This window comes from Temnothorax nylanderi, unplaced genomic scaffold (genome assembly GCF_030848795.1).
Source record: "Temnothorax nylanderi isolate EJ_2023f unplaced genomic scaffold, tnyl_v1.0 TNYL_tig0005_pilon, whole genome shotgun sequence".
Taxonomy (NCBI): Eukaryota; Metazoa; Arthropoda; class Insecta; order Hymenoptera; family Formicidae; genus Temnothorax; species Temnothorax nylanderi.
This window is the reverse complement of record NW_027249067.1, coordinates 119,897-146,662: the sequence shown is the minus strand read 5'-3', so window position 1 is coordinate 146,662 and position 26,766 is coordinate 119,897. Positions and strand designations below refer to the sequence as shown.

Below are 26,766 nucleotides of genomic sequence, written 5' to 3'. Positions count from 1 at the left end.
ATTACTAAAATTGTCCAATTTAATGTTAAATGAGTCACGTGACCGTTATATGTTAACAATAGTACAATTATAATATTATAGTTGAATTATTTAAAATTATCTAAAAAGCATCGACCATTACTGTCATGTTTCTACTCGCATTATTCTTCCCTTTATTTTCATCTCCTGTTACATTTTAATCGTCGCAAGTTATCACGCCTGATAATATTCAGCATGTCCAACAAACGGCAATCTTATTTTAAAGTCGCATCGATTGACACGGTATACCTGTCAGAGAAACATCACATACATTCCAATCTAAACACACACGTCATACATTCTATTGGCAAGCTGCCCTCAATTTTCAAGGTAAAACGAACAAAGCTAACGCGCGATAATCGGACAATATGTATGGTAATACAGAAAGGGAATCTCATAAAATTTCACCGGCCGGCGTGGCGCGCGGCCAGCGGGTCGCGCATGCGCCGCGCCGCGCATACAGTCAGGTGGATTATAATCGCCTTCGGCCTTCGGCCTTCCGTTCGGGGTGGCTGCCGTCGCGATCGGTGACGAGGAAAGGGTGGTCGTCGCAGCGCCCCGGCATCGATTCGTGGCCGCCGCGCCGCGCGCCGCGGTGCGCGGGGGTGACGTCATGGCGCCGCGGTGTTACGGCAGTGACTGAGACCGAGCCCTGAGGGACGGTCCGCATCGCGTCCGTGTGTGTGTGTCCGTGCGTGGCGAACGAGCGACCGAGCGAGCGAGCGAGCGAGCGAGCGAGCGAGCGATCTGCGCGGTCGTTGGCGAAGAAAAAGGCAGTGTGTCATCAGTCATGCCGTGGCCCTGACCTAAGCCTCACTTCCGGCGATCCAAGCCGACCATCCTGGTGCGCCGTCCCTCGCTCTCGTTTTCCTCGAATCCGCACGAATCCCGAACGGGACGCAGTGGACGCACGCTCGTTCCGCGAGGTTCCCGCGCATCCACCCTCGCTCGCGCGGAGAAAGTCGCCGCGGGCCTGGTTCTGCTTCTCCCCCCACGCCAGTGAGTACGCCACGCTATATCGCTTATCGACTTTAAACCTCGAGCGAGCGGAGAGAGAGCACGCGGCCACGCGCGCCGGTATCTCTCGTCTCTCGTCCGCTCTTTTATTTATCGCTCTGCGCTCTGCCAGTAGTCTCTGCCTCTCGCTCTGCCTCTCCTTTTCTTTCTCACTCGTTCTCTCTCTCTCTCTCTCTCTCTCTCTCTCGCTCTTTCTTACGCACTATCGTTGGAGATTATTATATTTCGTCGTTACTGCGAAAGATACTGGAAGCAACTCCGTCGCGAGTCCGCCGTGCGCCGCGCGGAGCAAATTCCACCCGGGAGCGAATTCCGCGGCTTCGTCGCAGCGCAGCCTCGCGCGATAACGCGCCCCCTCCCCGTAGATAGCGGCACACGCACGAGAGAAGAGAGGCCCGCGGATAATCAGGACGATGGGATTCGAACTCCGGTACGGATACAGTCGAGTCAATTCGTTAGGGGATCGCGCGCGAGCCGCTCGCGCTCGTGGTGGGCGATCTCGCCGAACGCTCGGGGACAAAGTCGTCTGGCGGTTCGCGGCAGTAGCGCATCTCGTACCTGCGTAGAGAGAGACCACAGTCGTGATGCAGGTAGTATCCGTTTCGCATTTCTGCCCCGATATTACGTAAGCCCTTGGCAGTCTCTCCCGAGCGGTTCAAACGATTTTCAACATCAAGTGTTACAGTCTCATCTCGAGGACTACCTGCCGTATCTGGGTGGCGCGGCCGGCGCGCTCTTCGTCACCGGGGTGGCTTACTGGGCTTCCAGACCGACGGCCGAGAAACCGCTCTTTCCGCTCGACGCTCAGGCATCGCTGCTACCGGTAAGGAAACAGACAAGCATCCGTCACGTGTTCCGTCCCGCAGTTGCGATTTTGCCGCACCACTGAATTCCCCTGATTGTGAAATCGACGATTAGAAAACATCGGTGCCCCACGAACGAGAGAGGACCAGATCCCCCCCCCCCTTCAGGTATCCTTCTTGCTTTTCCCGATTTTTCTTTCTACGCATTTTCCACCCACGACGGACAATATGCCTGTTCTTTTTAGCTCAACTTCTCGCACGGTTCATATTTTCTCTTTTTCTTTTCACGCTCACGAGAGAAAAAGAGAAAAAGTGAACTCCTTATAGTTAAAAAGAACAGACCTATTGTTTTCAGCTCATAAGGACCATGACACGTAGAAAACTTGAGCAGTAAGCAAATTGACCAATCAATCAAATTAACAGTCAGGTATTCTCGAAAACTCAAGAATAGCTATTGGTCACTTTGCCGACTGCTTTTCTATGTGCCATGGCCCTAAATCTTGATGCGACGAAGCTGGAAAGAATAGATTTAGTTTCGTTTTCCCTTTCGTAATTTAAAACCGCGTTGAATGTTTACTTTCGATGGGAGCACCAGCTGGATTTTTGGAAAGTTCGCTATCTAGAGATAAATTTATGCTGAAAGAATAAGAATATATTAATTCGAGCGATGGCCTTCATTTAACGCACCGTCATCGATTTCTATGCTATGTATTTAGCGAGGTATATCATTCACAATCAAAACAACAACAGAACAGTAACGACATCACGTGATAGATACGCATCGGTTTGCTATCAAATCTGCTTTAGACGATCTGTGAGTCACATTAGATTTTCCGAGACAGAATTTTATTTAAAATTTTACATGACTATATTGTTTTCTTTATATATGTATACTTTCATACGTGTAAATTCAGATTCTTAACATGTTTTTCATATTACGCGGCGCATAAGATTATAAATAGAAGTCTGTGATAAATTCTAACGTGAATTATAGACTGTCTGAATATGAAGTGAACTTTGACGTGGTTACAAAGTGCAATTACAAAACCTTACACATATGAAAAACGGCACTACTATGTATGCAACTTACGTAATGGAAAAATGTTGAAAAACAACTTGATGAATTTTATTCTTCGATTTTATATCACTGTGCGTTATTGTTTTATATTGACCGCTAGCCGATGGAAAATTACGAGACACATTGGGTTTGTTTTGCTATTGCTGAACTAGCTGCACTAATTCAGAGTTTATCTTTTTTACTCCATATTGGAAGGAAAAAGATAAACTCTGGATTAGTGCAGCCAGTCAGTCCAGCAATAGAAAACAGACCCGACATTACATTGATAGTGTCTTTAAATCGAACAACAAGTAGATAATTTAACGATACGGACATTAAACGTCTAATTATTGTATGCATATGTAACGCGCTCGACATATATTTTTATATTATATTTTTGCGTTTGCTTATGGCATATACACTCGAACTCTCATCCGACTTTTTAATACATTGACCATCTTTTCGTTCTGGTTTTTCAGAAATATATAAATTAATAGTTCAAAAAAATTAGTAATACAAAATAGAGGGTGGGAAATGCCATTAAGTTACTAGCATAGATTCTCTTGCTTCAAATTGATAAAAGATTACGCAACGAACGAACTTGCTTTTCCTTAAAGCGTTATCATTTGATCATCTGGAAATACCGATTAACCGATTAGCTTCTCTATCGACTGCTTTGGGTAAAGATTCTATTGTATTATTACCGACGATAACATAATAATTATAAATCACTTCATGTCTCGTAGAGCGTAGACGTACGACTGTGACTAATAGTAAGAAAATATTTTTACTTTTCGTTATCTGTTTAGCCATACATTAGGCGTTCTTATCTTTTACCGTCATCGTTAAACATTAATACAAATTTATTATTGTGCGTTGTATGCGATGGTACAAAGGTTTCTGTCATTATCACACAATAAAAGAATATTATCACAAATATTGTAAGAAAACAAGCGACGAGTAACTGATACTTGCGTTATACGCGCTGCCGCTAGTTGAGGGCACTTAACTCGATACCCTCTGAACAATTCCTATCGATTAAATATTTACAGCGGTTGACACTGTGCTACACGCATTCGACGCGACGTACATGACGGAGATAATGAGATTAGATAAGACCCATCGTAGACTAATTAAGATCTTAAAAATAAAAACATGTGATTTTTCAGTACATATCGAAAAAAGGATCGGTATTGAAATCCGCTTTATTCATCTCAGCAGCATATTTTCTATTAATTTCTTATCTGTTCCGTCGATGTTTTTCTGTTTATGCAAAGATTAATTCACTAGCATGCATTACATATTTCTAAAATATTTTACATACGATATCACTTATTACCGTTTAGAAACTGCCACTTTTAATTTTCTTATTTATTACGCAATATATTTTCTAGTTATCCAAAGATTACATGCAGTAATTATTTTATCTATTTCTGGAATATTTTGTGCAATAATTAAGTTGAGACCAGAAATTTATCGTATTTGTGAAATTGAAAACGAAATACCATATAGCTTTGAAGTTATTTTTAATCGGGGAATATCCATTGTTGACCCACTTTCTCTTTTTGACAGAAATTTTCGGATGCCCGTTTAAAAAAAGCCCCTCCGGATTTTTATTTGAAAGCGACAAAGACCTTTTGCACCAAACTGTTCGATTGGCAGAGTCACACGCGCACGGACAAGATGTAAAAATGCACACGTATCCCGAAGCCGTACAATTTGCCAGGTAAAGCGATAGCTGTCAGACGTTTCCCGTGTTTTCCTTTCGCGTTGCTCATTGAATCAGCCCACGACGTATGCCGTTCATGTGTTGCGTCCGTGATTCATTCATCGGAACACATCGAAAGAATGGGTACACGAGCGTGCTACACCAGCACCATACGGCATAATGAGACCTCTCGAAAAAATATCGGACGTCAAAAGTGCCTTTGCCGAAATTATTTTCGAAGCCTGACTACGGATGTAATGAGCTTTTCAGATTAACGTTACCAATCGGCTCGCAACCCTCTCGACTATCAGTTTACATAAGCTTCCCTCTAGATATTCGCTGAGGGATATCGATTCCGGTGAACTCAATACGACTTTTTTTCCCAATCATGTTAATACTTATGAGCCTTTTAAACAATACAACGGACTCTTTTTCATTAGTATTACGAAATACGTGAAGTTGTAAAGTTTAACGTTACGGTAATCGTAGTAATTTCATTTTAATGATGGCTCTATTATCTATTTAATGATGGCTCTGTTATCTTTTTAGAATATAAAATTAATCCTCTTTCTAAACGATCGGTTCCCAAATGGTCGACATTTGACTTTATTTTCTATGAACTCTCGAAATTATTATCTAGCGAAATGTTTTTACAGATTCCTCAATGAAGAATAAAACATTAATGAAAAAACTCAATTTAGAATTGATTAAAGAAATTAAAGGAACGATATGTGATCAGAGAATTCAAAGAAAAAAAGATCGGAAATGATTCGTTAAGTCTTAAAGCAACCTGTATACCACGCTTGCTGATTTTGAAAATGCATAACTACCGATAATCATCGTTTTTCAAAAACATTCTAATAAGAACATATAACATGATTTCAATAATTATTCCTCATCTAAATTTATCGACAATCGAGCTGAAATCTGACCGACTTGTTGTTATTTTAAAAATGCTTCTCGCTTCTTAATAAACACATTATTTCCACAGTCTATGATATCGAATCAGCAATTTAATCGACAACCAAGTTGTTTTCAAATATACCTGGAATTACTTTTTAACAGAAAGTATGCCATGTAAAGTAATTTACGCTTTTCAAAGCAACGTAATATTCTGCGTGTTACCCTTATACTCCTCCAGCCAGAATTTTGTTTCACGTCACGTCGACACCAATTGCAGTGACCCATAAAACGGCTGATGAGAATCTCGGGTTTTCGGGGTTCGATTTGGCCCACATTTTCGTTGTTTCCTAAATCACGCCGTAATGGTAGACGATCCCGGACTTTCTAGGGGATATCCCGATCCGTACACGATGAAAAACGGTAATGTGAAGAGAGAAGGAAGCGCTACAACACTACGCGACCGAGTGTTGATCCGTGGCGTCGACCGGCCATACTCGCGCTGGCGACCGTCCAAAACTTTTCGGAAACGAGAGAGCCGAGGACGACGCACGCTCGGCCGGCGCACTATATTTAAGTCGAGGATCTTCGCGCGGAGAGGATGGGCCTTGCGAAGGCCGGTTGGCCGCCGATCCCCTGCTAATGCTGTCAATATCACAAACTAGACACCCGTGATTGAACAGTTCTACTTTAATAGCGAATCTTTTGGGTCAAAACGTTTAGGATAGAGGATTTTCCGGATTACGCTAATCAGTCCTGCTTTTCAAAATAAGTTAATATTCCTAATCTTTCTGCGGAAGAAAAGACACGTCCCGTTAAAGCCAATAATTAAAGACAATAATCAAGTACTCCGTACGAAAAGAGTTTCTTGAATTTTATTACTATTTTATTACAAGAATATAATAAAACGAAACAGTAGATTAAGAATCTTAGTACATGCAAAACGTTGATATTTCAGGTCTCCTTGTAAAAAATGTGTAACGTCCATCTAAGCAATTTCCTAGTTTCTATTATAAAAGCAGTGTTAGAGAAAAATATTCACTCAACCTATCCAGAAATGAAGGAAACTTCTTACTTTAGTTGGACTATTTGGATTCGAACTTGAGCGTCAGAAATTCCCAGTAATTACTCATTTACACCCACGTTCTCAGTAATTTCCGGTTTAATTATTGCCTCCGTCAAGATGTATCTGTTTATCCAAATTATCCGCGGCTAGTGTGCTCAAGATGATCGATATTGACAGTGTTACAGCACGCACCTCTTCCGCGCGACGAGCCAGCATCATCATCCGCATGACATCCGCGCCGCGAGCCAAAAGCTCGGGCCGAAAAGCTTGGCCGCAAGCTCGACTTGAATTCAGTGGCCGCGGGCGCGTTGGTCCGGCTGGTCCGATCTATCTCTTGCATCCCGCGTAAGAAGAGGGGTCGATCTTCGAGAGGTGCTCGCGAGAGACCCGGCGGCGTATGTGCGCCGCCCGTTAAGAGTGCGTGTTACGTGCTGCACGTGCAGGATGACGTCGAGCTGCTTCTTTCACGAACCGATCCACCCGCCGATAGATCTCGGCGATCAGTCCGACACGTTCAAGGTGGAGTGGCCTCTTCGGGAAGAGGGTCTTTCTCGGGGTCGCGATTCGGGCGCGCGCGCGCGCGCGCAGCGCGTTCGTCCCCTTATCTGGCGCGAGCCGGCGATCGTATACCCCCGTGTTTTTCAAGGATCGCGAGGTTCATCGTAAAATAGATCCTCCACGAGTTTTCGTTGATCCGAAGCTCTCCGCGAAGTTCGCGGACATTGTACTTTGATATTCGGTAACAGCGTTCCTCTTCGTGAAACTCTTAAGTGGGTCGCCAAAATGCGTTGCGTGACAAGAATCGTGAAAACGACGCGACATTAGGAATAAGCTATGATCGGCCGGCATTTCGACGTTATTGGCTTAAACTCCGATATATATCCTCGTGAAAAATAATTTTTGCACTCGGAGAAAGTTATTCACAGTTAAATATAATTAATTAGACGTAATTAAACGCGATTGATCGTGTATACAACATTAAACATAAAAATTAGATACAATTAAATAAATGTAAATTATGCGTATTTTACTTTAATTTAAATATTTTGACGTATACCCTTTAAAAGAGACAAGTTACAATATTAAATTACACACTATAAAACACAATAAAAAACGTTACATTATACTTTATGCCGTACTTAATACTAACTGCTATTTAAGTAACAAATGGCTGCGGCTTATCCTTCATTTACAATGATGAATTTACATGACGCTAACGGCATTAAGTCTTCTCCTAGTTATCCTATGATTACTGGACGTTGACGCAAAAATGCAAGTCATTTAAAGCACCTCGTAATGAAAGTGCATGATGTAATTACGACAGTAGGTCCCAGCGTACAGACATATCTCATCACACTGCACATAACATTCATATACATATAATTTATTTCGCTCATTTTTTCGACGTTAAATATTTATACCACAAACACAACCCGTTTTTATCGAAAAATCTTAATTTAAATTTTAAATCCTGCACTTGAATAACAAGCAAGATATTATCGTTATTCGTTAAATCGAAACTGAGATGTTATTTTTTTTTATCTTTCACTTGTGTAAATGTAATTCTTTAAATATATCGATTCGTCAGAAATATTTTCTCGACGACAGGTTGTTCTCTTGCAAACATTCGCATTCCTCGAGCTCGGTTTCAAGGAAGCGAATTGCCTTTCGTCGTGATCGAGGAGATGGATATGTCGACCCGAAGTAGCGGCGAATTGCCGCAAGGATACGTGCGCTATTTCAATGACACCTCTCGCACACGTTTCGCCGACGGTATGTGCGTCGGGAATGTGGGTGGTTTCGACGTCGTCGTTGCACAAGCACGTCGATGAAGCCCGAGTGAGGCCCACGTCCGCGTCGGTGGGAGATCGATATATAGGAAAACGCCGCGGATGTGTGTATACCTATTCGCCGCGCGCGATATACGCAGGCCGTCCCTTCACCTTGCACCCTTTCGTCCCGCGCAATCAGCTGCTTCCCCGAAACACGTCGATACACGCGTAAATCCTCGTGTGGGTGCGCGCCCCGGCTAAATTTAGTGTCGCACTTGCCGCACATTCGGGATTACGTAATAACGTAGCGTTGTGCCGGATGTGTTTTTTCAGTGAAAAAATCTTTTCACCTCAGTTTTTCGCCTCTTCTTTGCAGGGCAACGAGCACATCCGGGTGTCCAAGTTCTACAAGGAGGGCAAGGATGGCAAGTTCGTCACCTTCCTTTACGAGGACACGCGCACCCTGTACGAGGGCTTTCGCCGCGGCGCCAAGGAGTCCAGTAAGTCCTTCATCTTCGGCGGCGAGGCTCCCCCTGATCCTCGGGGGAGGGTGGAAGTAGAACCGTTCACCAACATTAATTCAAATTGGAATTCAATCGCCTCGATTAACCGATGTGTTAACGCAATGCGTTCAGCGTCGATAAAAAACAAAGTTAATATTGGACAGGGCTCAAGGAAGTATCTCGCGGGATCGGCGAATCTGCCAGTCAGGTCCCGGCGGAAGCGACCTTGGCGTTTCACGCGTCCGTACACCCGCGTCCGTACGCAATTGCGTGTGTGTCGATTTAGCGGCTCGTTTGGCAGGCAACGCCACACGGTCGCGCTATAAAGCGAATAAACAAGCGCGCGCGAGTAGCTTCTAGCTTCCTAACGAGCGCGAGAGTCAACGGCGGTGCTTAACGACCGCGAATTACAACGGCGACGGGCGATTCGCCTCCTCGATCCGCGTCGTCGATTCGACGACCTTTCCAACGAAGGTTGACAGTTATTTCGGTCGCGTGTATATCTCTTATTTTTGCCGCGCGCTGCGTAACACGCCCGCGCGACCGACACCTGTCGCTGCTCTATACGCGACCTATAACGATGACGGCGATGGCGACAATGACGACAGACGTGTTCGAAGATCGATAATAGATGCTGGGGATGGTCCGCTCGTCCGGCGATCATATGAGAAAATCTCACGAACGGCTGTCCGGCACGCGCTATTGTCAATCCTTTATCGTTCTAGGTCAAGTTAGACCGCTGAACGTTCCAGGAAAGAGCACGTGTGAGCAGAGTAGAGTTATTTGTTTTAAAAGTTTAAAGCCCCTATGCATTGTACAGACGTAATTAATTCACTAAGGGTACCAAATTACAGCTATCTAAGTTACGGAATAGATCCTCGTGATTAATAAATGTTGACATTTAATAATAATTTTTATGAATTTTATGTGATGTAAATAGCATAAAAGCAGAATGTACAAAATTCACAAAAATTGTATTAAAATAGATTCTTATACTTCTACCTCTTAAGATTTCCTGCTGCATTTTTGCATAATAAATTGATAAATGAAAAACCTACACAGAAAAAAAGAAGGGTCAATAAATTAAGACTTATATACTCGTGTATATGCAACAATTTATAATCTTGAAATAAGATATATATTGTGTTAAACGAAGAAAACTTGCTTGAATGAAGTCATTTATATAGTTCAACCAAGAAAAAAAAAGTTGAAGTAAAGAGTTGAAATTCTTATAAGAAGATTATAGGTTGTGTACATATGAGTATATAAGTTTTGATTTGACACTTTTTTTTGCGTATACTCTATTCTAACAAACACGCAGATATTTTAATTGATCACTGTACTAACAAGAAAATAGATTGTACGAATATATTTAGCTATGTGCTGAAATAATTGCTGTTCTTGATTAACATGAGCGTTCTTTTAATCCGCAGATAATGGCCCCTGCCTCGGGTGGAGAGACGGGCCCAACAAACCATACCAATGGCTTCATTACAACGAGACGCTGCTAAGGGCGAAGAATTTTGGTTCCGGCCTAGTGTCCCTGGGGCTAGCCCCTGGTCAACAAACCTTAGTAGGTCTGTACAGTCAGAACTGTCCCGAATGGATTCTCACCGAGCAGGCATGCTACTCGTACTCGCTCGTGGTGGTGCCATTGTACGACACCTTGGGCCCGGACGCCTGCGCGTACATTATAAATCAGGCTGACATTAATCTGGTGGTGTGCGAAGACGACGAAAAGTGTAATTTGCTCCTCGACAAAGCGCCGAGGTATGTAGTGACATTAATTACCTTTGAAACGCGCGCGAGGAAAATGTCTTAGTCTCAATTTCAGTAACAAATTCACGGCTTTTCAAGTAGCGATATCATTAATAATCGTTAATTTTCGGGTATGCGCTTATCTCTATGAGATAATGATCATAATCTCGGCATTTGCTTTATCTTTAAATGAACGATTTTCTACACATCGCTTTTGATTGTTTGGCTTTGTTATCGGTTGAAGGCTCGAGCAGCACGCAAACATAATAAATTAGCCGACCATAATTGACATTGCCTAGGAAAATTTATGTTGCACAACTATATCACTCGGGAGTCTACCTACATCGACGTTATCGATTATTGACGGAGTCACGTGTTTAAGAATTAAACGCCATTTAATTTAGCATACCGATGGAAAGGGCTTGTAATTCAGTCCGTAATTTAATATGTCGGAATATTGATTGCACGATATCGAATAATTAATGTGTAAACGTATTCTTAAATTAATGGGGTAACTTCTCTCTTTAAGTGGTTAACAAAGAACCATTACCATCTAATATTCGTGTTTAATAATGCTCAGCTAAAAGAAAACATATCGCAATGTCTATTTATCTTATGTCTATAAAGAGCCACGTGTGTATCTCAAGGTATCTCCATCGTTACCAGATTGATAATGATACTTTAAACGTTCTTTGAACGAATGTAGAATCTGTCGTTACATTATTTTTAACAAATTTTGACGCGCACGCCGACCGGAAATCAAATGTAGCCCGCACATTTCATGCGCCGGTTTCCTCAAAGAGAACGCTCTCAAGGCCGCCCCCGAAAACAGCTTTAAAAGCGCGGGCGATGTTGAAAGCGTCAATCTGTAACGTTGCCAAGAGCCTAGACGATACAAAACGTCGCGTTCCTGGCTGAGAAACTACGACGGCGATCCCCTCAACGATCTCAACGAATTCTCAATCCCGACAGATGTTTACGGAAGCTGGTGGTGGTGAAGGAGACGCGGCCGGCGACGAATCAGCGGGCGAAGAACCGCGGCATCGAGCTGTACAAGTTCGACGACATCGAGCGGCTCGGCGCGCAGAGGAACCATCCGGAGCTGCCGCCGAAGCCGTCCGATCTCTGCACGATATGCTACACCTCCGGCACAACCGGCAACCCGAAGGGCGTGATGCTGACGCATCAGAACGTCATAGCGTCCAATTGCGCGGTGATAATGCAACTGGGCGATCACGGGCTCACGTCCAAGGACACGATGATCAGCTTCCTCCCGTTGGCGCACATGTTGGAACGTTGCTGCGAGAACACCATGTACATGGTGGGCGGCTCGGTCGGCTTCTACAGCGGTGACATCAAGAAGCTGCCCGAGGACATGAGAGCTCTCCGGCCTACCGTCATGCCGGCCGTGCCTAGGCTGCTAAATCGCATATATGATAAGGTGAGCCACAAATCGAACATCTATTCTCCTTGGCGATTCTCAGACATCCAAGAAGGGATTCTGAAGAGTCGTGAATCAAGTTCATTAATTTGCACGTGGTAATTTTTTTTAACGCATATTGCTCTCGAACAAAAAAAGACGAGAGGTCCAGTTGCAAAGAAGGCGCGAGGGAAACGATTTTTTTTTCGCAAAGATCAGGGAAAGATAAGAGAATGAAATATAAATGATGCTTTATGACCTTTTACGGAAGAAACGCTGCGGAATATCTTCCGTCCGACGATTAAATCTTGAAATCGTTCGCACGTTTGAATCGTGTGATTGCGTTCTGTTGATCACCGCGGTTTATTTCGAGTGGTTTATTGCTGTTGTTCGCGCGCGTTTTGCGTTGATCTGTAATATTTTATTTTTAGTTCGCACTTGGGTCGGCTGCTGGATCGCGTGATAAATGTGTCATGTACAGCTTGTCTCGCCGCCGTAATAATACCCGAAGAGTGTGGTCAATGAATCGTCGTTGTTTAGACCGCGTAATAGGGTCCATCATATTGTTATTCGCGCGGTAATATTACAATTAATCTCACGTTGGTTGTAAATGCCGTGAGTAAACGTCGTCACACGATTCTAAATCCAAAATATCGATTTTCCCGATTAGGTAATTGCGCTCACGACCGATGACTGCGTATACTCTGCCTATTTTTAAAACCTGGGAGTTGTTGGCGTAGGGTGTCACTACGTCAACACTCTTTTTTTTTCCTCGACCTAAAACGGTTACAATCGTTCTGCTATATGTATTACACGGCCGGCGAAATGTCAATAGCGTTGTAGGCAGAAAACAGTGGCGCTTTTCACAAGTGAGGTCGTGGGCGTTTTCTTCTTTCAGCGTTTCTCTTTGGAGTTAACATTGTGGAGTTAAACGAGTTCAAGAGTTGCAATCCTTATACGCTTCTTCCGCTCTCGTAATTGTTGAATTATCTGTACGCGATTCATCATTAAGCGGAAGTTGCACTTGGACACCGTTCAATATTTTTACGACGCGACGATAGCATTCGCAGCTTCGACATCAAATCTAAACGCTCCTTTCACAACATCCGCATGCGAAACACTCAACAGCGTCAGCTGTTTATAATCCCGACGCAGGATAAAATTAAACGATATGCTGGTGCATTTCTTCGTACACTGAAAATTAAAAATATTATTCGAGATGTCGTCTCTCGTATTCATTGATTCATCTTGATCTTTCTGTGAGAAATAGACTACGTTTACACGGCTCGATTTACGCCGAAGTTATAACATCGATATTATAACTACTGATTACATCGATGTAGTAACTTCGTCGTAAAAGAGCGTTTACCACGGCATTTAACAACAGTAGTTATAACATCGATGTTATAACTTCGGCGTAAATCGGACCGTGTAAACGTAGTCATATAGCCTTGAGCAAACGTAACGCAGAAATTTCCTCCTTGCCCTCTGCATTTAGTCTCATTTTCAATTTGCAATATTAATTTTTGTAAAAAAAAATAAGGGGATTTTGTATTCTTCTTTTTTCCCTCAAGATCTCAAATATTCGAGATCCTTGCCGTGAGACTGAAAGCGGAGGGATAAGTAGGTAACTCCTAACGACGTAACTCCCCAAGTAGCAGAGTGACGTCAAATGTTGTCTTAATAACGTCTAAAGACGTCTTAATATATTATTAAGACATCTTTAGACGTCATCCTGCTACCTGAACCCGAGGTTCATCTGAATGGGACACGCGCTCGATCACGAGATCGCGAGTAGACGCGCGCGCGCGTGTCGCCGAGTTACATTTTCGCGCATCTCTCGCCGAGACGCGCCCCCGTTATATCCTAAGCTTTAAAAAGCATCCGAGAGATTTCGGTTGGCGAAGCCAAACGGGAGCGGTCACGCGTTCTCGGCGCGCACGTGCACGATGACGCGCGTAACAGGTGTGGCGGAGGAGCGTGAAGCATCTTGTCGCTCATGCTGAGTTCGCATAAAGTTTTGATAGACAACGTCACGTAGCGCGGTCGCTTCGCTTCGACAGGAGACAATGGAAGAGCGGATAATTTGCCACTTGACTCTGTTTCCTCTTCCCACCGCGACTTCGAATCCGGGGAATTCGCGGCGTAAATCCACTTATCGTCGTTCGCCGGCCGCCTGTTGACAGGTGACATCGAACTCGGCCGCAACTGTCCAAACAGACTTTTCTTCAGTTTGACGATAATCCGCTTATGATAACAAAAATGTTCTATAAATAGCGCGTTTAAATATATCGAAATGCAACGGTGCATGACTTGCATGGTAGTACGGAAGAGAGCAATATGTTTGCAAAAGTGGAAAAATATACGGGAAATAAAATATAACAATATCTGGAGGAAATATTATAATCAACAGGAAATATTAATATGACTGATTAACATAGATAAAAAATTCATATTTCAATGAAGGTAACAGTATGATAGTAGCTCCCAAGATAGAAGCTGTTAAATATCCAACAGAACATGATCTTTAACATATTCGAAGTTATATTAATATGTTTTGGAACATATTTGAGTATATATCACGTTGCGTTGCGTTTTACTCTTGTTATCATCTGGCGGATAGTGCGGAGCGTCGCGCGGATTATCCGATGGTGATTTTTATACCCGTTCGGCGTTCGCAGGTACAGGCCGAGCTGCAGAGCTCGTTCCTGAAGAGGATGCTCTTCAACATGGGCATGCGGGCGAAGGAGACGGAGATCAAGAAGAGCATCGTGAGGATGAACAGCATGTGGGATAAGATCGTATTCAAGAAGATCCAGGAGTCGATGGGCGGCAAGCTGAGGCTGATGCTCGTGGGTTCCGCGCCGCTGGCGGGAAACGTCCTCACGTTCACCAGGTGCGCCCTTGGCTGCGTCGTGGTCGAGGGCTACGGCCAGACGGAGTGCACCGCGCCGATAACGCTTACCATCCAGGTTCGTATATATTCAATCGCCGGAAGTGCGCTCGCGATTTTACGGCCGGGTCGTAAATATCCCATGGTCGTTTCTACGAAGCTTTCGAGTCGATTAATTAGACAGTATGGAGTCGCGATATCGAATCTTTGTGTACTTTGGACCTCTATATATACCGCATTGCCCTTTCATCCTACACTCCTCGCGCTCTCCTCTCCGTGTTTCATTTTTATCATATAAATTATGTACGTTATTTCAGTTCCACATTTTCCAATCTATTTTTATTTATACTGTTTCTTTTTATGTCCTTCTATGTTCTTTTTATCTGATCTTCCCCTCTCTGAATTTGAAAGGAAACCTTTTAACAGAGATACAATTGTGAGTCTTCTCCTTTATATTCTTCAAAGAGAAAAAAGAAAAAGTAGCGTTTGATTGATGTATGTCTATAAGACCGTTAACAGCCTACGCAGCGATGTTTAAGGACGATACGTAAATGTAGATACGTGAAATGTAGATATGTTGTAAAGACCTTTCGATCGTACATAAGATACCGATGGTTATACAAACCGCGGTCAATAGGTGCCTCTGACGAATACATTTTTTATGAAACCGCCGTGCACGAGCGCTAAAAGCGCTACGGCTCATACAAATCGCGTCCAAACTTCGATATAACTAGAAGATTTCTCCGTTATATATAATGCAGCGGCCACTGTAGAGGCATTATTTGCTTTTCTCATTTATATATTGCAAAGTACCGCTATCGCCGCTAAAATAACGCCGGTTGCACAACAGGATAACGCTACATAACGCCACATGGAAAGTTTAACGCTTTACTGTGGAGAATCTTATTGATTTTACGAATTACAAACCCGGGAACGGTTCGAGTATCGCGCGAGAAACGAGAGCCGTATACTTTATCGAACGGCGTTTGGCACTGCGACAAAATCAGCATTATGCAGAAGCGTCGGGCGCAAACATAATGTACATAGATCACCGTTAAAATTTCGCAAATGCCTCACGCGTTCTCGCCCCCCGGGAACGTTTATCCGTTAACCGATTTACGCCGTTATCGGATTTTTCGTCAACATACACAAATCGTAATTCTCGCGTAAATCGCATAAATCGGCCGTTATATCACCGCGTTAAATGTATAATCCGATTGCGGTAGTTTGAAATCAAATAATTCTGACGATTTCCAAACGTTTTGATTTCAGAGCGCATTTCGCGGGATCTTGTATTTATCGCGCTTTCGCCAATCGACGTTAGCTGTGAGAAGCTTGTCTTCACCCGATAGATAAATTTACGACACGGCTTTTTTAAAATTTTATTTTTATTGCGAACTCGTGGAGGCTTGGAAGGCGTTGGAGGCATCGCGCGGTTTGAGAAACGCTGCTCTGTAGCCACCCTAATTACCCAAGCGTAAATCTCCAAGTAATTAATATCGCTCTGCCCTTCATTATGCTCGTGAACCAAACGCGCAAGTTCTTAACAGCCTGTAAGGAATTACATAGTAAGGTATTCCGTACTTCCTACACAATATAATTTCGATATGCTCCACAAATCAATACTCTTTCTAAAATTAAACAATTTATTATTTTGCCTCGACATGCCTATGTTAATTAGACCTAATAGAAATATTGCCTCTCGCTCATCAATAGATGAAATAAAAAAAAAAATACTTAGTCCCAAAACGACGAAGGTGTTTACCGCTGATAAATTGAATTAAAATGTTTTTATTGAATGCTGACTAATAATCAAGTGATGCGCGTGCTCTCTCTATTCTTGGCGCGAGTATCGACATAAATATATAGACGGCAAAAGCCGCCGCAGTCGTAGATATTTCTGTCAGCTCATCGAATCAAAGCTTTGGAGCCATGTGCCAGGGGCACGTGGTGTGCCGACTCACAAGACCGTTAATTACTATATTATATAAAATAATTGTATTCCATCAGTCCATTATAATTAAATCTAAATATTTCATGCGTAACGCGTTTTTTAAATATATGTATAAGGCAATTAATAGATTCGTGTTTAGCTGATCTATATAGTCCCTGTTGAAAATAGGAACTATAGGAACTATGTCTCTCGTGTTAATTTGTTCTTCGGATTTCTAATTTCTGGCCTGAATGCAGGGCGATCACGTGCCGGACCATGTGGGACCACCGGTAGCTTGCTGTTGCGTCAAGCTCGTCGACGTTCCGGAGATGGAGTACTACGCGGCGAACAACCAGGGTGAGGTGTGCGTCAAGGGCACTAACGTTTTTATGGGATACTACAAGGATCCGGAAAAAACTGCTGAGGTCATTGACGAACGGGGATGGCATCACACAGGAGATATCGGCATGTGGCAGCCTGTAAGTACATTTTCAAAATTACATTTTCATCGCGATTATATCTATGACAATCATATATTATTGGGAATGTAATATCTTTAGATCTTTGTAAATGATATATTTACATTTTACATTTACGGTAAATATGAAATCGGATAAAACTAAACTAAACTTTTTTTTTAATTTTTTTAAATTAAATTAGATAATTAAGTTTGAATATAAATATTTATGTACTGAATTACTTTTTTAGAATGGAACGTTAAAGATAATCGATCGGAAGAAGCATATCTTCAAGTTGTCACAAGGAGAGTACATCGTGCCGGAGAAGATCGAAAACATTTACATACGCAGCCAATACGTGCAACAAGTATTCGTCCATGGAGAATCATTGAAGTCTTGTATCATAGCAATAGTAGTACCAGACGTAGACGTAATCAAGTGCTGGGCGGTGGAGAATGGCATACCCGGTACACTGAGCGTTCTGTGCAACAATCCAGAAGTCAAAAAACTGATCTTGGACGATATGTTAGCGTGGGGAAAAGAAGCCGGTCTGAAATCCTTTGAACAGGTACATTATCGTTCCTTATTTTCTTTTTTCTATATCCTCTTTCCTTTTACCTGAAAAATTCAGGTTTGCCGTTCCCAAGAACTCGTCTACTTCTTGGGAGAAGTAAAACAAAAAAATCTTAAATATGGAAGAGTCTGATAACTTAAGAATTTAAACTTGATTATTTTCCTCGCAGGCGAAAGATATATATCTCCATCCAGACCCGTTCTCCGTACAAAATGGGCTCTTAACACCAACGCTGAAATCGAAACGGCCTCAACTGAAAGCGTACTTCAAACCACAGATAGAGGATCTCTATCAACAACTGGACTGACCAGACTGAGCGACTGTGCTATCGCTCGTCCGCACCAGCACTGAACGTAAAGAAAATGGTTCGATGGTAGAGATGGAAGCAAAGCGCCTTTCCTCGCCGCCGTTCTCTCACCGAAGTCACTATTGCCATCGAATATTCGTTAATTCTCGATACTTTTATTATATTATCATTTTCACAGGTACATTAGGGTCACAGACGGAAAAAAAGCACCGTTTTAGGCTAATTAAAGGTAAATGATAACATAACAAGTAATAAAAGGAGTTATTATTAGGCGCGTCTAGTTTCTCTCTTTCTCTCAATTACATGCATCCTTTGATATTTTTTCGGTGACGGATGTATTTACAGTTCGATCCTTACCCACGCATACTTCAATAATGTACACAGTGACTGTTGTTGTTCTCATGTAAGAGACGAATTATAGAATGCATTTTTAACCGGTAAAGTCCAGCGCAGTGAACTCACCCGATTATGGCTCAGGTCAAAATTAAAACTATAATTGCAAGTAGTTGTTAACTCGAGCAGGTAATATTTCCTCGAATATTACCCTGAGGAGGTAATATATTTCGATGCGCGCCGATTATCGGCGCGCGCAACGTCAAAAACCTTGAATATTACTTAATAAATACATTTCTTGTTGAATATATTTTGTGGTTCGAAACATCTTTAGAAGCTTGAACGCAGGGCAATGTGTTAACCGCTGGTCAAGATTCCGGGATGCCGCTCGGATAACAATATTCAAACGGTTTTACGATCCTACCCGATGTACTTGAAAATAATGCATCTGATAATCGTTCACTGCTTCAATACAGTTTTAGTTGATTAATTCTAATGCGCAAATGGAAAAGGATCGTAAAACCGTTTTAAAATTTACCTTACGAGGAATGGGTCAATATTTTTTTACACAAGACTTTACATAATAATAACATTAAACAGGATCCTTTTGTTCTTGTTTGATGACATTCTGCCAGTTTTACTTGCTCGCTTGAGACATGGGCTTTGTATAAGAGATCATGGTTCAGTCCAATGGCCGATCAAGTTGATGGGAGAATAAACGTATAGCATAGATCGAAGAACGTGTCCCGAGGCAAAATGTGACAAACAAGCTCGAAAGATTGGATAGACGATATAATACAGAATTACCTCGCAATTTGATAGAAATAACATTTTGAAGTCTCTGATAATAAATACGACTTCCAAACCACATCTGGTGGATCTGGCCGAAGAAAAAAAAAAACAATGTCTGTTCTTTAACTCTTAAAACTATAGTATATCACAAAGCACGCGACGATTATCAGTATTAACGCTACTCCTGCCAAAATAATTCTCTGTTGGAGGCTCCGAAAGATCATTCCCGATAATAACCGAGACCCTCGTCCTAATTCCGTATCCGTTTCACGTAACTGAAACAAAGGATGACATTGATTTCCGTCTTTCTCTCTTGATCTCGAACGTAATTCGCGTAAATCTGTACGATCGTATAACTTACTCTCCCTCTGCCTCGTTGTATCGTTTCTCGCTGCTCGTGGAGATCTTTCAGCACCTGAGAACCGATCTCCTCTGTCTCCAAAGCCATACGATAACCATTCTGTAAAGTTCGCCCTGATCGTTCTATTTTTTCCGAGGAGTCCAACAGTCTTTTCCTCTGATCTTCCGTCACGTTATTCTCCCAAGGCTCCTCCACCATAATCTCCGTAAAATCCTCCTTCGGTTTCTTCGCAGCTTGAAATTCCTGGGTCAAGCGCTTCAATTCCGCTCTGTGACTCTCTACGCGACCGCGTAGGCGATCGCGTGCCGCCCCGTTCATCCCACGAACCTCCAGCTCCATTTGCTCCAACTGCAAGTTACAGACAACCTCCGATTAAAATATTTTATAAAGGAACAGCCCGAATGAAGACACAGATGAAAACATATTTTCAGGCACGATTGCTCCCGGTTCTATCAATCTCTTGCTTCAAAATTTATAAACTTCAAATGTTATCTTAATTTCATTGCTTTAATTGAAATCAATTTGATTTTTTCATAACTTTTTAGCACTTAACTGTGAATGTTTGGTAAAATTTAAATAAATTAAAATCTCCCAGAGATTCATTTAAAATTAAATAAAAAATTAAATGTCCATATATTTTTTTGAAATTGGAAAATACACTACAAATTGATCAGATTCACGTAATAAGACTAAATGCGAAGAGCCTAGAATACTAAGTTTTTACAAACTATTAAAAAAATCTGTTTAAATATTCTATGCTGCGTATGCCAAGCATTTGATCTCAGGCTTAATTATTCACAACAACTTTACACTCCTGATAAGCAAACCGGTCTCTTGGCAATCAATTGGATGCAGTTACATCAGATATCGAGCAACGCTTCACATTCCGCAACGTGTCGCATCTCGATTTTCTTCACGAGAAGAGAACTGTCGCGCAGTTCGCAAAATGCGGAGTAATTTTTCTTGACCGTGCGTCGCACGATCGACCATTCGACCGGGTTCGGCGTATCGAGATCTTATTGACCTTCAACCCGCCGCGGACTGAGAAGGAAGCGAATTCAATTACCAGCTCCTGCGCCTCCTCGATCTGCCGGTCGACATCCTGGACGAAGGCCCTTTTCTCACCTGCAAATTACGTCACTTTATATCGATTATCGCGTCTCGACGCCGACTTTACGTGGCGCGTCGCGACGCCGGTTGTCGCACGCGGGCCGCGCGACGCCTCTATGATTTTGCCATCCCGTCGACGTTTTCTTACCGCCGCTTTGGAGCCTTATCCGGGCGATTTTCGCGGTGATGTCAGCTGTCAGAACGGCGTACTGCTGCTCGTAGCTGTCAACGAGCGACGCCATCTTGGGCACCTCGCGTGTGCCATCGACCACCGCCGCGAGCCAGATGGCGATCCCGACTGAAATCCGCGAGGAGACCGGAGAAGACAAGGCGGTATCGCAACCGAGAGGGAAAACAAATTATTAAACGCTCTCTCCCTCCCCCACTCGATCGTTTTTCTGCGCGAGATCGTCATGGAACTCATTAACTTGCTCCGATATGCTCCTTTTTTTCAGAGATTGCGCAAGCAGGTCGCTCGTGCAAATTGCTCTGAAAACTAACAAAAAATGAATCGGCCGGAAGTCATAGTTAGTTATTTATAGGTGCATAGCCGGCAGCTAGTATTAATTCCTCCGCCTCCTCCCAGAAAATAATTTGCAAGTCAAGCGCGCGCGACGCGGATATTTGTTTCTTCAAAAGTTTCTTCGCATATATTAATCTTATAGTTTTAGTTCATCATAGCTTTTTCAGAGATGCGCGATTGTGCGCGATTCGCGGAGCGACGTTAAAAGGAACAGACCCAGCTAGGGCTTTTAAGGTGCATCCTGAAATGCGCTGAAAATCTACAGCGTATGCGTGATAGATTTTCAGGTGCTTGAATTCTTGAATTCATTCGTAAGATAAACGTGTGTGCAAATTCTATTCTTGCAAAAAAGTTGTAAATTGATTGGCTATCGCATAGCTTTTATGTCCATTTCTAGCAACGCAGGTTAACTTTAATCACGGTTTAATTTACCCTTCATTTTTCTCTAATTTTAAGAGTTAGTGCCCGTCTACAATAGGTGTTTTAAGCCCTAAGCCTTAAGAAATTGTTCAATCACAGTTGAATTTGAGGAGAATAATTGATTGTGATTGGTCAATTTCTTAGGGCTTAGGGCTTAAAACATCTATTGTAGACGGGGACTTAGGTGCGATTTCACGATGACGCTCGACGCTGGATTCGAGCGTCAAATCTGGTCACGTGATAGATTTCAGCCAATCCAGTGGTTAGGTTATATTTCGCGTCCCTCTGAATCTATCACGTGACCAGATTTGACGCTCGAATCCAGCGTCGAGCGTCATCGTGAAATCGCACCTTTAGAAAAAAAGATAGAAAGTAAGTTAAACCGAGATTAAAGTTAATCTACATTAGTAGAAATGGACATTAGTCAATCAACTAGATTTTTCGTTAAAAAATTTACGGAAATGTACGGATTGAATTAAAAAATCAAGACCTTGGGAACGCACAAGGGAATTAAATGCCACTTTGAAGTTCGAGGTCGCTCCGAGAATTCCGAAATCCTGGCCACGAAGGCGACACGTCACTGACCGCGGGCCAATTGCGCGGCCGAAATTACGCGCCACCGGCCAATGGCCGGTCGCCTATGACGCGCGGGCAACTTCGCGGCGTGCTGACACTGCTGACCGGCCTGACCGCGGCCGACGGTCTCCGTCAGTCACTTCAGTTCAGTCAGTCGAAATGAAGATGGCCGCCGAGGTGAGGTGGCTGCTCGTATTTCTCGTGTCGTGCGGCGTGTCGTCGTGCCACGGCGAGGCGCCGCATCGGAAATTCGAGTACAAGTACTCGTTCAAGCCACCGTACCTCGCGCAGAAGGACGGCAGCGTACCGTTCTGGGAATACGGCGGAAGTGAGTATATACGGGTGCAGAGGGGGGGTGGGGGGCCGTATAACCTAAACCGCGACACCTGTCGCGCCGACGACGTCGCTCCTCCGCGGCCGCCTTCCGTATGTTACCCCGGCGACGCTAATCTGGAGAGGGCCCGCGGTTCTTACGCGTCCCCCGGCGTGCCCCGTCTCGTTCTTCACCCCGCCGACGCGGCTACATAATTTCCCGCTGCACCGCGCTATCTCGAGAGCGATCAAAACACTGATGACGTGTGTACACGTTTCTCGCCGCACGCCGCGGAGACGAAGTAACAAATGTCGATTTCCCAGACGTGGAATTGCGACGATCCTGCGACCGATACGTTATAATTAGACTTCCGAGAATCGCCATTAATGCGACAGTGATTATTTTCTTGATAACAGTTCAGTTGGACTTGATAATGAGAATTGGAGAGTAAGCTATACTTAACGAAAATGGTAAAAAAGTATTATTAAAGCACGAAAAAAGATTCTCTTGTATGAAGAAATATCGGATGATAATGTCCTAAAGAAATACTTAATAGCGATGCTTAACATTGCTGCATTACATTGACTTTAATTAAACATATGTTTTACTTGTCTCCTGTCAAAGTCTTAAGGCCTGCTTGTTTTAGCTGAACTTCTTGCACGGTTCATTTTTCCTCTTTTCCTTTTCATGTTGAAGAGAATGTGCAAGAAGTTCAGCTAAAACAAACAGGCCTAGCGTATACATACACTTCTCAAACTAGTATAGCAATAGAAAACAAACCCCTTATCTCCTGTCGCAGTCTTAATATTATTTCCCATATGGTTTCAAAAATACAATATATCTGATATGAATATTATACATATGACATAAATGTAATCTATTCATTTTCTTTTAAAAACGTACACTTGTGTTTTAAATTGCAGATGCCATTGCTAGTGCAGAAAATGTCAGGCTAGCGCCATCACTTAGAAGTCAAAAAGGTTTGTACATAGATATCACATGTGTATGTATAAAAATACTTAGAATGTATAAAAATGCTTAGAAAGAAATTTGAAAGTAATTTTTACAAGAAGAGTCATGTGCATTATTATTAAGTTAATGATTTATAACGATTTTACAATATCGTTTAGGTGCAATATGGGTGAAACAGCCGACGTCTTTCGACTGGTGGGAGGTAGAATTAGTATTCCGGATAAGCGGACGTGGAAGAATAGGGGCGGATGGTTTGGCATTCTGGTACACCAGCAGCAAGGGATCCTACAACGGCTCCGTTTTCGGTAGTTCAGATCTTTGGACGGGTCTGGGAGTCTTCTTCGATTCGTTTGATAACGACAATAAGCACAATAATCCGTACATCATGGCCATTGTCAATGACGGCACAAAGGAATTCGATCATACAAGGTAATTTACATTATTTAACAACTTGTCTGTGACTTGCACATTCGAACCAGTATGTAATTCGTTGTTTTATCCCATTCTGAAATAGTGACGGCTCTTCGCAGCAATTGGCGGGCTGTTTGCGAGATTTCCGCAATAAACCTTTTGCCACACGAGCGCGGATAGAGTATTACATGAATTCGTTAACTGTGAGTATACCAGAGAATTATCTAATAGTTTTTATCTCGACATCTCGTTTGATTGACCTTTTTCATTCAAGCTGTTATTTCACAATGGCATGACGAACAATGAGCAAGATTATGATATCTGCTTCCGAGTTGACAATGTTGTGTTACCGAAAAACGGATACTTTGGGATATCTGCTGCTACTGGTATGCATATAAAAAATATTGATGCGGTATACAAACTAAAATCTCATGAATAAGTCAAGTTCTACTATGTATATAACCTTGCTTTTTTCCAACGTGTAATTCGACATAATAATTTAATTATACAATTTGTATAATTCATGCGTTTTTATGTATTTCTGATTCCCAGGTGGCCTGGCTGATGACCATGACGTCTTATATTTCCTCACTACCTCTCTGTACCCTCCCGGACAGCTACCGATAGATGGGAATAAAGTTTCTGTAGAGGAACAGGCCAAACTCCAACAGGAATACTTAGACTACCAAAAGAAGCTCGATGAACAAAAAGAGGAATATCGCAGGTAGGAAAATACAATGCGATATCGCAGTACTTTTTCAACATACGAGCCTCAATATCGATATGTTATTCTGACAGGGAGCATCCAGAAATTCAGAAGAACGAATTCGATGAAACATTCTATGAAACAGAGAGTCAAAGGGAATTACGACAGATATTCAACGGGCAGAGCCAAATGTTTGACGCTTTGCGCGAACTTCACAGGAAATTAGACGAGATCGTTGGAAGACAAGAGAGAACGTTGAGTTTAATATCCCAAGTCGGGCAAGGAGGTAAATCGCTCGTTACGTTTGAATTGTAATTTATATCGAAGCAATATTGTATATCGATTAATTTGATCTGAATGCATAATCAGGTGTACAAGTTGCGGGTCAACCAGGACAACAACCTGTACTGATCGACACTATACGTCGGCAGGAAGTCGACGCTGTGTTGAATAATCAAAATGTCATATTGAACACAGCTAGGGAAATTAAAACCTTCGTGGGAGAGGTTCATTCCAAGACTGAATCTATTCTTAGCAATCAAGCGCGCGCTCCGACAGCACAGGTCTGTATTATTTCGTGTGTAATCTAAAAGCGATAGTCAGTTTCCACAAAACTTTTCTGACATCGATAAATAAAATTTCGCAGGTGCAGCCAATGGGATACGATTATCAGTCATTTATGACGGAGATGCGGGACGGACTTAACACGTTAAAGAAGGATGTTAAAACCATGGGAAACGTAGATTGTCCTAATTGTTTAACAACTAGCATATTCTTACTGTTCGTCGCGGTACAGATGATAATACTATTGGTGTACAGTCTTTATCGGTAATTATACGTAATAGAGCAATCGTTCGCGTACAAAAAGAAAGATACGTAATGCCACTTCTTTTTATATTCTACAGAGACAATAAGGAGGCACAGATGAAGAAGCTCTACTAATGTACGCATCGTCCACATCGGCGAAATTTATACAATGCATTCTCGTCTGCATTACGATTCGATATTTTTATTACTCGTTATTCGTATCCGCGAGGTATGCGTGTCTCTCGTCATTTGTATAATAAATCCTTCGTCCGCTAGATGTGAAATTGTACAGCATCCGGATATCGTCCCCACGAGGACACAAGGACATCTCTCGGCGTTGTGACTCGATCCCATTTTAAATAATCTCCTTTTAAATATCCAAATCGGCAGCCATCTCCATCACGGTGCATTGTATGTTACGCTGTGCAATCCTATATTACAATTGTCGTATACCGACAAGACGCACGCGTGAAGTTTGGAGGAATGATTTAAGTTGAAGTTTACTTACAGATTAGTTGACCTATTGAGAGTTATTAAAGATGTCTCACGATTATTTTCTTGTACCGTTACATATATAATATATAGTTTTTTTACTTGTCAATCGTCGCAAGCATATTTATCGTTACGCACATATCGTTTTTGTGAATTTTTTTCATTTACAATCGCTGTATTATCAAATATCTCGTTGCAACGGTAACGCGGCTTTCCATGTAAATCTTTGTACGATATTTTGTATCACGCATTTAGTACATGAATATACAATTACTTTATTCGTAAGAAATGTCACTCTTTCGTCGAGGTCGGCGTTCCACTGTGAACTGATCTATTTCTCGGGAAGAGATAATTATCACATGATGCGTCTTATAACCGTTATGTAATAATGACGATTTTGAATGTCACCCTGCATTCCATCAGAGACTATTGTATAATCGAATAACGTACGTTTGTGTGCATTACAGTCTATCTTGTGTAAACATGATTGTGTGCAGTGAGATTGCGTTCTTTGAAGCCACGATAAAACACCTCCGAGTTAAAATGTATGTACGTGTGTAAGGTGCATGAGTAGAGTTGCGATAGCGTACGGGAGCGAGATGGAAAGATTTCGAAGTTCGTTGATTCCCGCATCATCGCATTTGTAAAAATTTATTCGGTATTGTAACCGTACGAAGACATATATATCTGACAAAAAAAATTAAAGAGGGAAAGAGAAACGGATTAATTAATGTTAATGTTATGTGAATTTTTATTCTCCTAT

General features: G+C 42.4%; 3 protein-coding genes across 5 annotated transcripts; 2 read left to right on the top strand and 1 right to left on the bottom strand.

Annotated features, from left to right (window-relative positions):
- The first annotated feature begins 883 nt into the window (after positions 1 to 883).
- LOC139775462 (long-chain-fatty-acid--CoA ligase 1) lies at positions 884 to 18,457 on the top strand. 3 transcript variants are annotated; one of them, XM_071711479.1, is made up of 9 exons: positions 884 to 1,017; positions 1,713 to 1,858; positions 8,718 to 8,841; positions 10,278 to 10,614; positions 11,575 to 12,043; positions 14,704 to 14,994; positions 17,106 to 17,327; positions 17,557 to 17,874; positions 18,050 to 18,457. In XM_071711479.1, coding segments are annotated over exons 1-9 (2,046 nt in total). In that variant the 5' UTR covers positions 884 to 1,016; the 3' UTR covers positions 18,188 to 18,457. The 3 variants fall into 3 exon arrangements, with proteins under 3 accessions (XP_071567580.1, XP_071567589.1, XP_071567600.1); XM_071711488.1 differs by lacking the exon at positions 884 to 1,017 and adding an exon at positions 1,485 to 1,625 and having other exon boundaries at positions 1,721 to 1,858; XM_071711499.1 differs by lacking the exons at positions 884 to 1,017; positions 1,713 to 1,858 and adding an exon at positions 6,911 to 7,088.
- Vti1a (Vesicle transport through interaction with t-SNAREs 1a) lies at positions 18,321 to 26,766 on the bottom strand. Its single transcript, XM_071711537.1, has 5 exons — positions 26,020 to 26,766; positions 20,932 to 21,279; positions 20,740 to 20,798; positions 19,674 to 20,021; positions 18,321 to 19,587 (listed from the first exon to the last, which is right to left on the bottom strand). Exons 2-5 carry the CDS (start codon positions 21,023 to 21,025, stop codon positions 19,435 to 19,437), a joined length of 654 nt encoding a protein of 217 aa, XP_071567638.1. The 5' UTR covers positions 21,026 to 21,279; positions 26,020 to 26,766; the 3' UTR covers positions 18,321 to 19,434.
- Ergic53 (protein ERGIC-53) lies at positions 22,253 to 26,740 on the top strand. The gene is made up of 10 exons (XM_071711507.1): positions 22,253 to 22,630; positions 23,539 to 23,595; positions 23,746 to 24,016; positions 24,102 to 24,201; positions 24,273 to 24,384; positions 24,551 to 24,722; positions 24,797 to 24,990; positions 25,074 to 25,267; positions 25,351 to 25,532; positions 25,610 to 26,740. The coding sequence occupies exons 1-10, from the start codon at positions 22,462 to 22,464 to the stop codon at positions 25,644 to 25,646; spliced, it is 1,488 nt and encodes a 495-aa protein (XP_071567608.1). The 5' UTR covers positions 22,253 to 22,461; the 3' UTR covers positions 25,647 to 26,740.

What these genes read in the sequence shown, in the direction of transcription:
- LOC139775462 (XM_071711479.1), top strand. An exon ending in CTCAGGCATCGCTGCTACCG is followed by an intron (nt 1,859 to 8,717) that starts GTAAGGAAACAG and finishes TCTTCTTTGCAG; the next exon opens with GGCAACGAGCACATCCGGGT. An exon ending in CCGCGGCGCCAAGGAGTCCA is followed by an intron (nt 8,842 to 10,277) that starts GTAAGTCCTTCA and finishes TTTAATCCGCAG; the next exon opens with ATAATGGCCCCTGCCTCGGG.
- Vti1a (XM_071711537.1), bottom strand. Translation starts at nt 21,025, where the DNA reads ATGGCGTCGCTCGTTGACAGCTACGAGCAGCAGTACGCCGTTCTGACA. An exon ending in GATAAGGCTCCAAAGCGGCG is followed by an intron (nt 20,799 to 20,931) that starts GTAAGAAAACGT and finishes CGTAATTTGCAG; the next exon opens with GTGAGAAAAGGGCCTTCGTC. An exon ending in TACAACGAGGCAGAGGGAGA is followed by an intron (nt 19,588 to 19,673) that starts GTAAGTTATACG and finishes CCTTTGTTTCAG; the next exon opens with TTACGTGAAACGGATACGGA.
- Ergic53 (XM_071711507.1), top strand. Translation starts at nt 22,462, where the DNA reads ATGAAGATGGCCGCCGAGGTGAGGTGGCTGCTCGTATTTCTCGTGTCG. An exon ending in AAGGAATTCGATCATACAAG is followed by an intron (nt 24,017 to 24,101) that starts GTAATTTACATT and finishes ATTCTGAAATAG; the next exon opens with TGACGGCTCTTCGCAGCAAT. An exon ending in ATCCCAAGTCGGGCAAGGAG is followed by an intron (nt 24,991 to 25,073) that starts GTAAATCGCTCG and finishes ATGCATAATCAG; the next exon opens with GTGTACAAGTTGCGGGTCAA.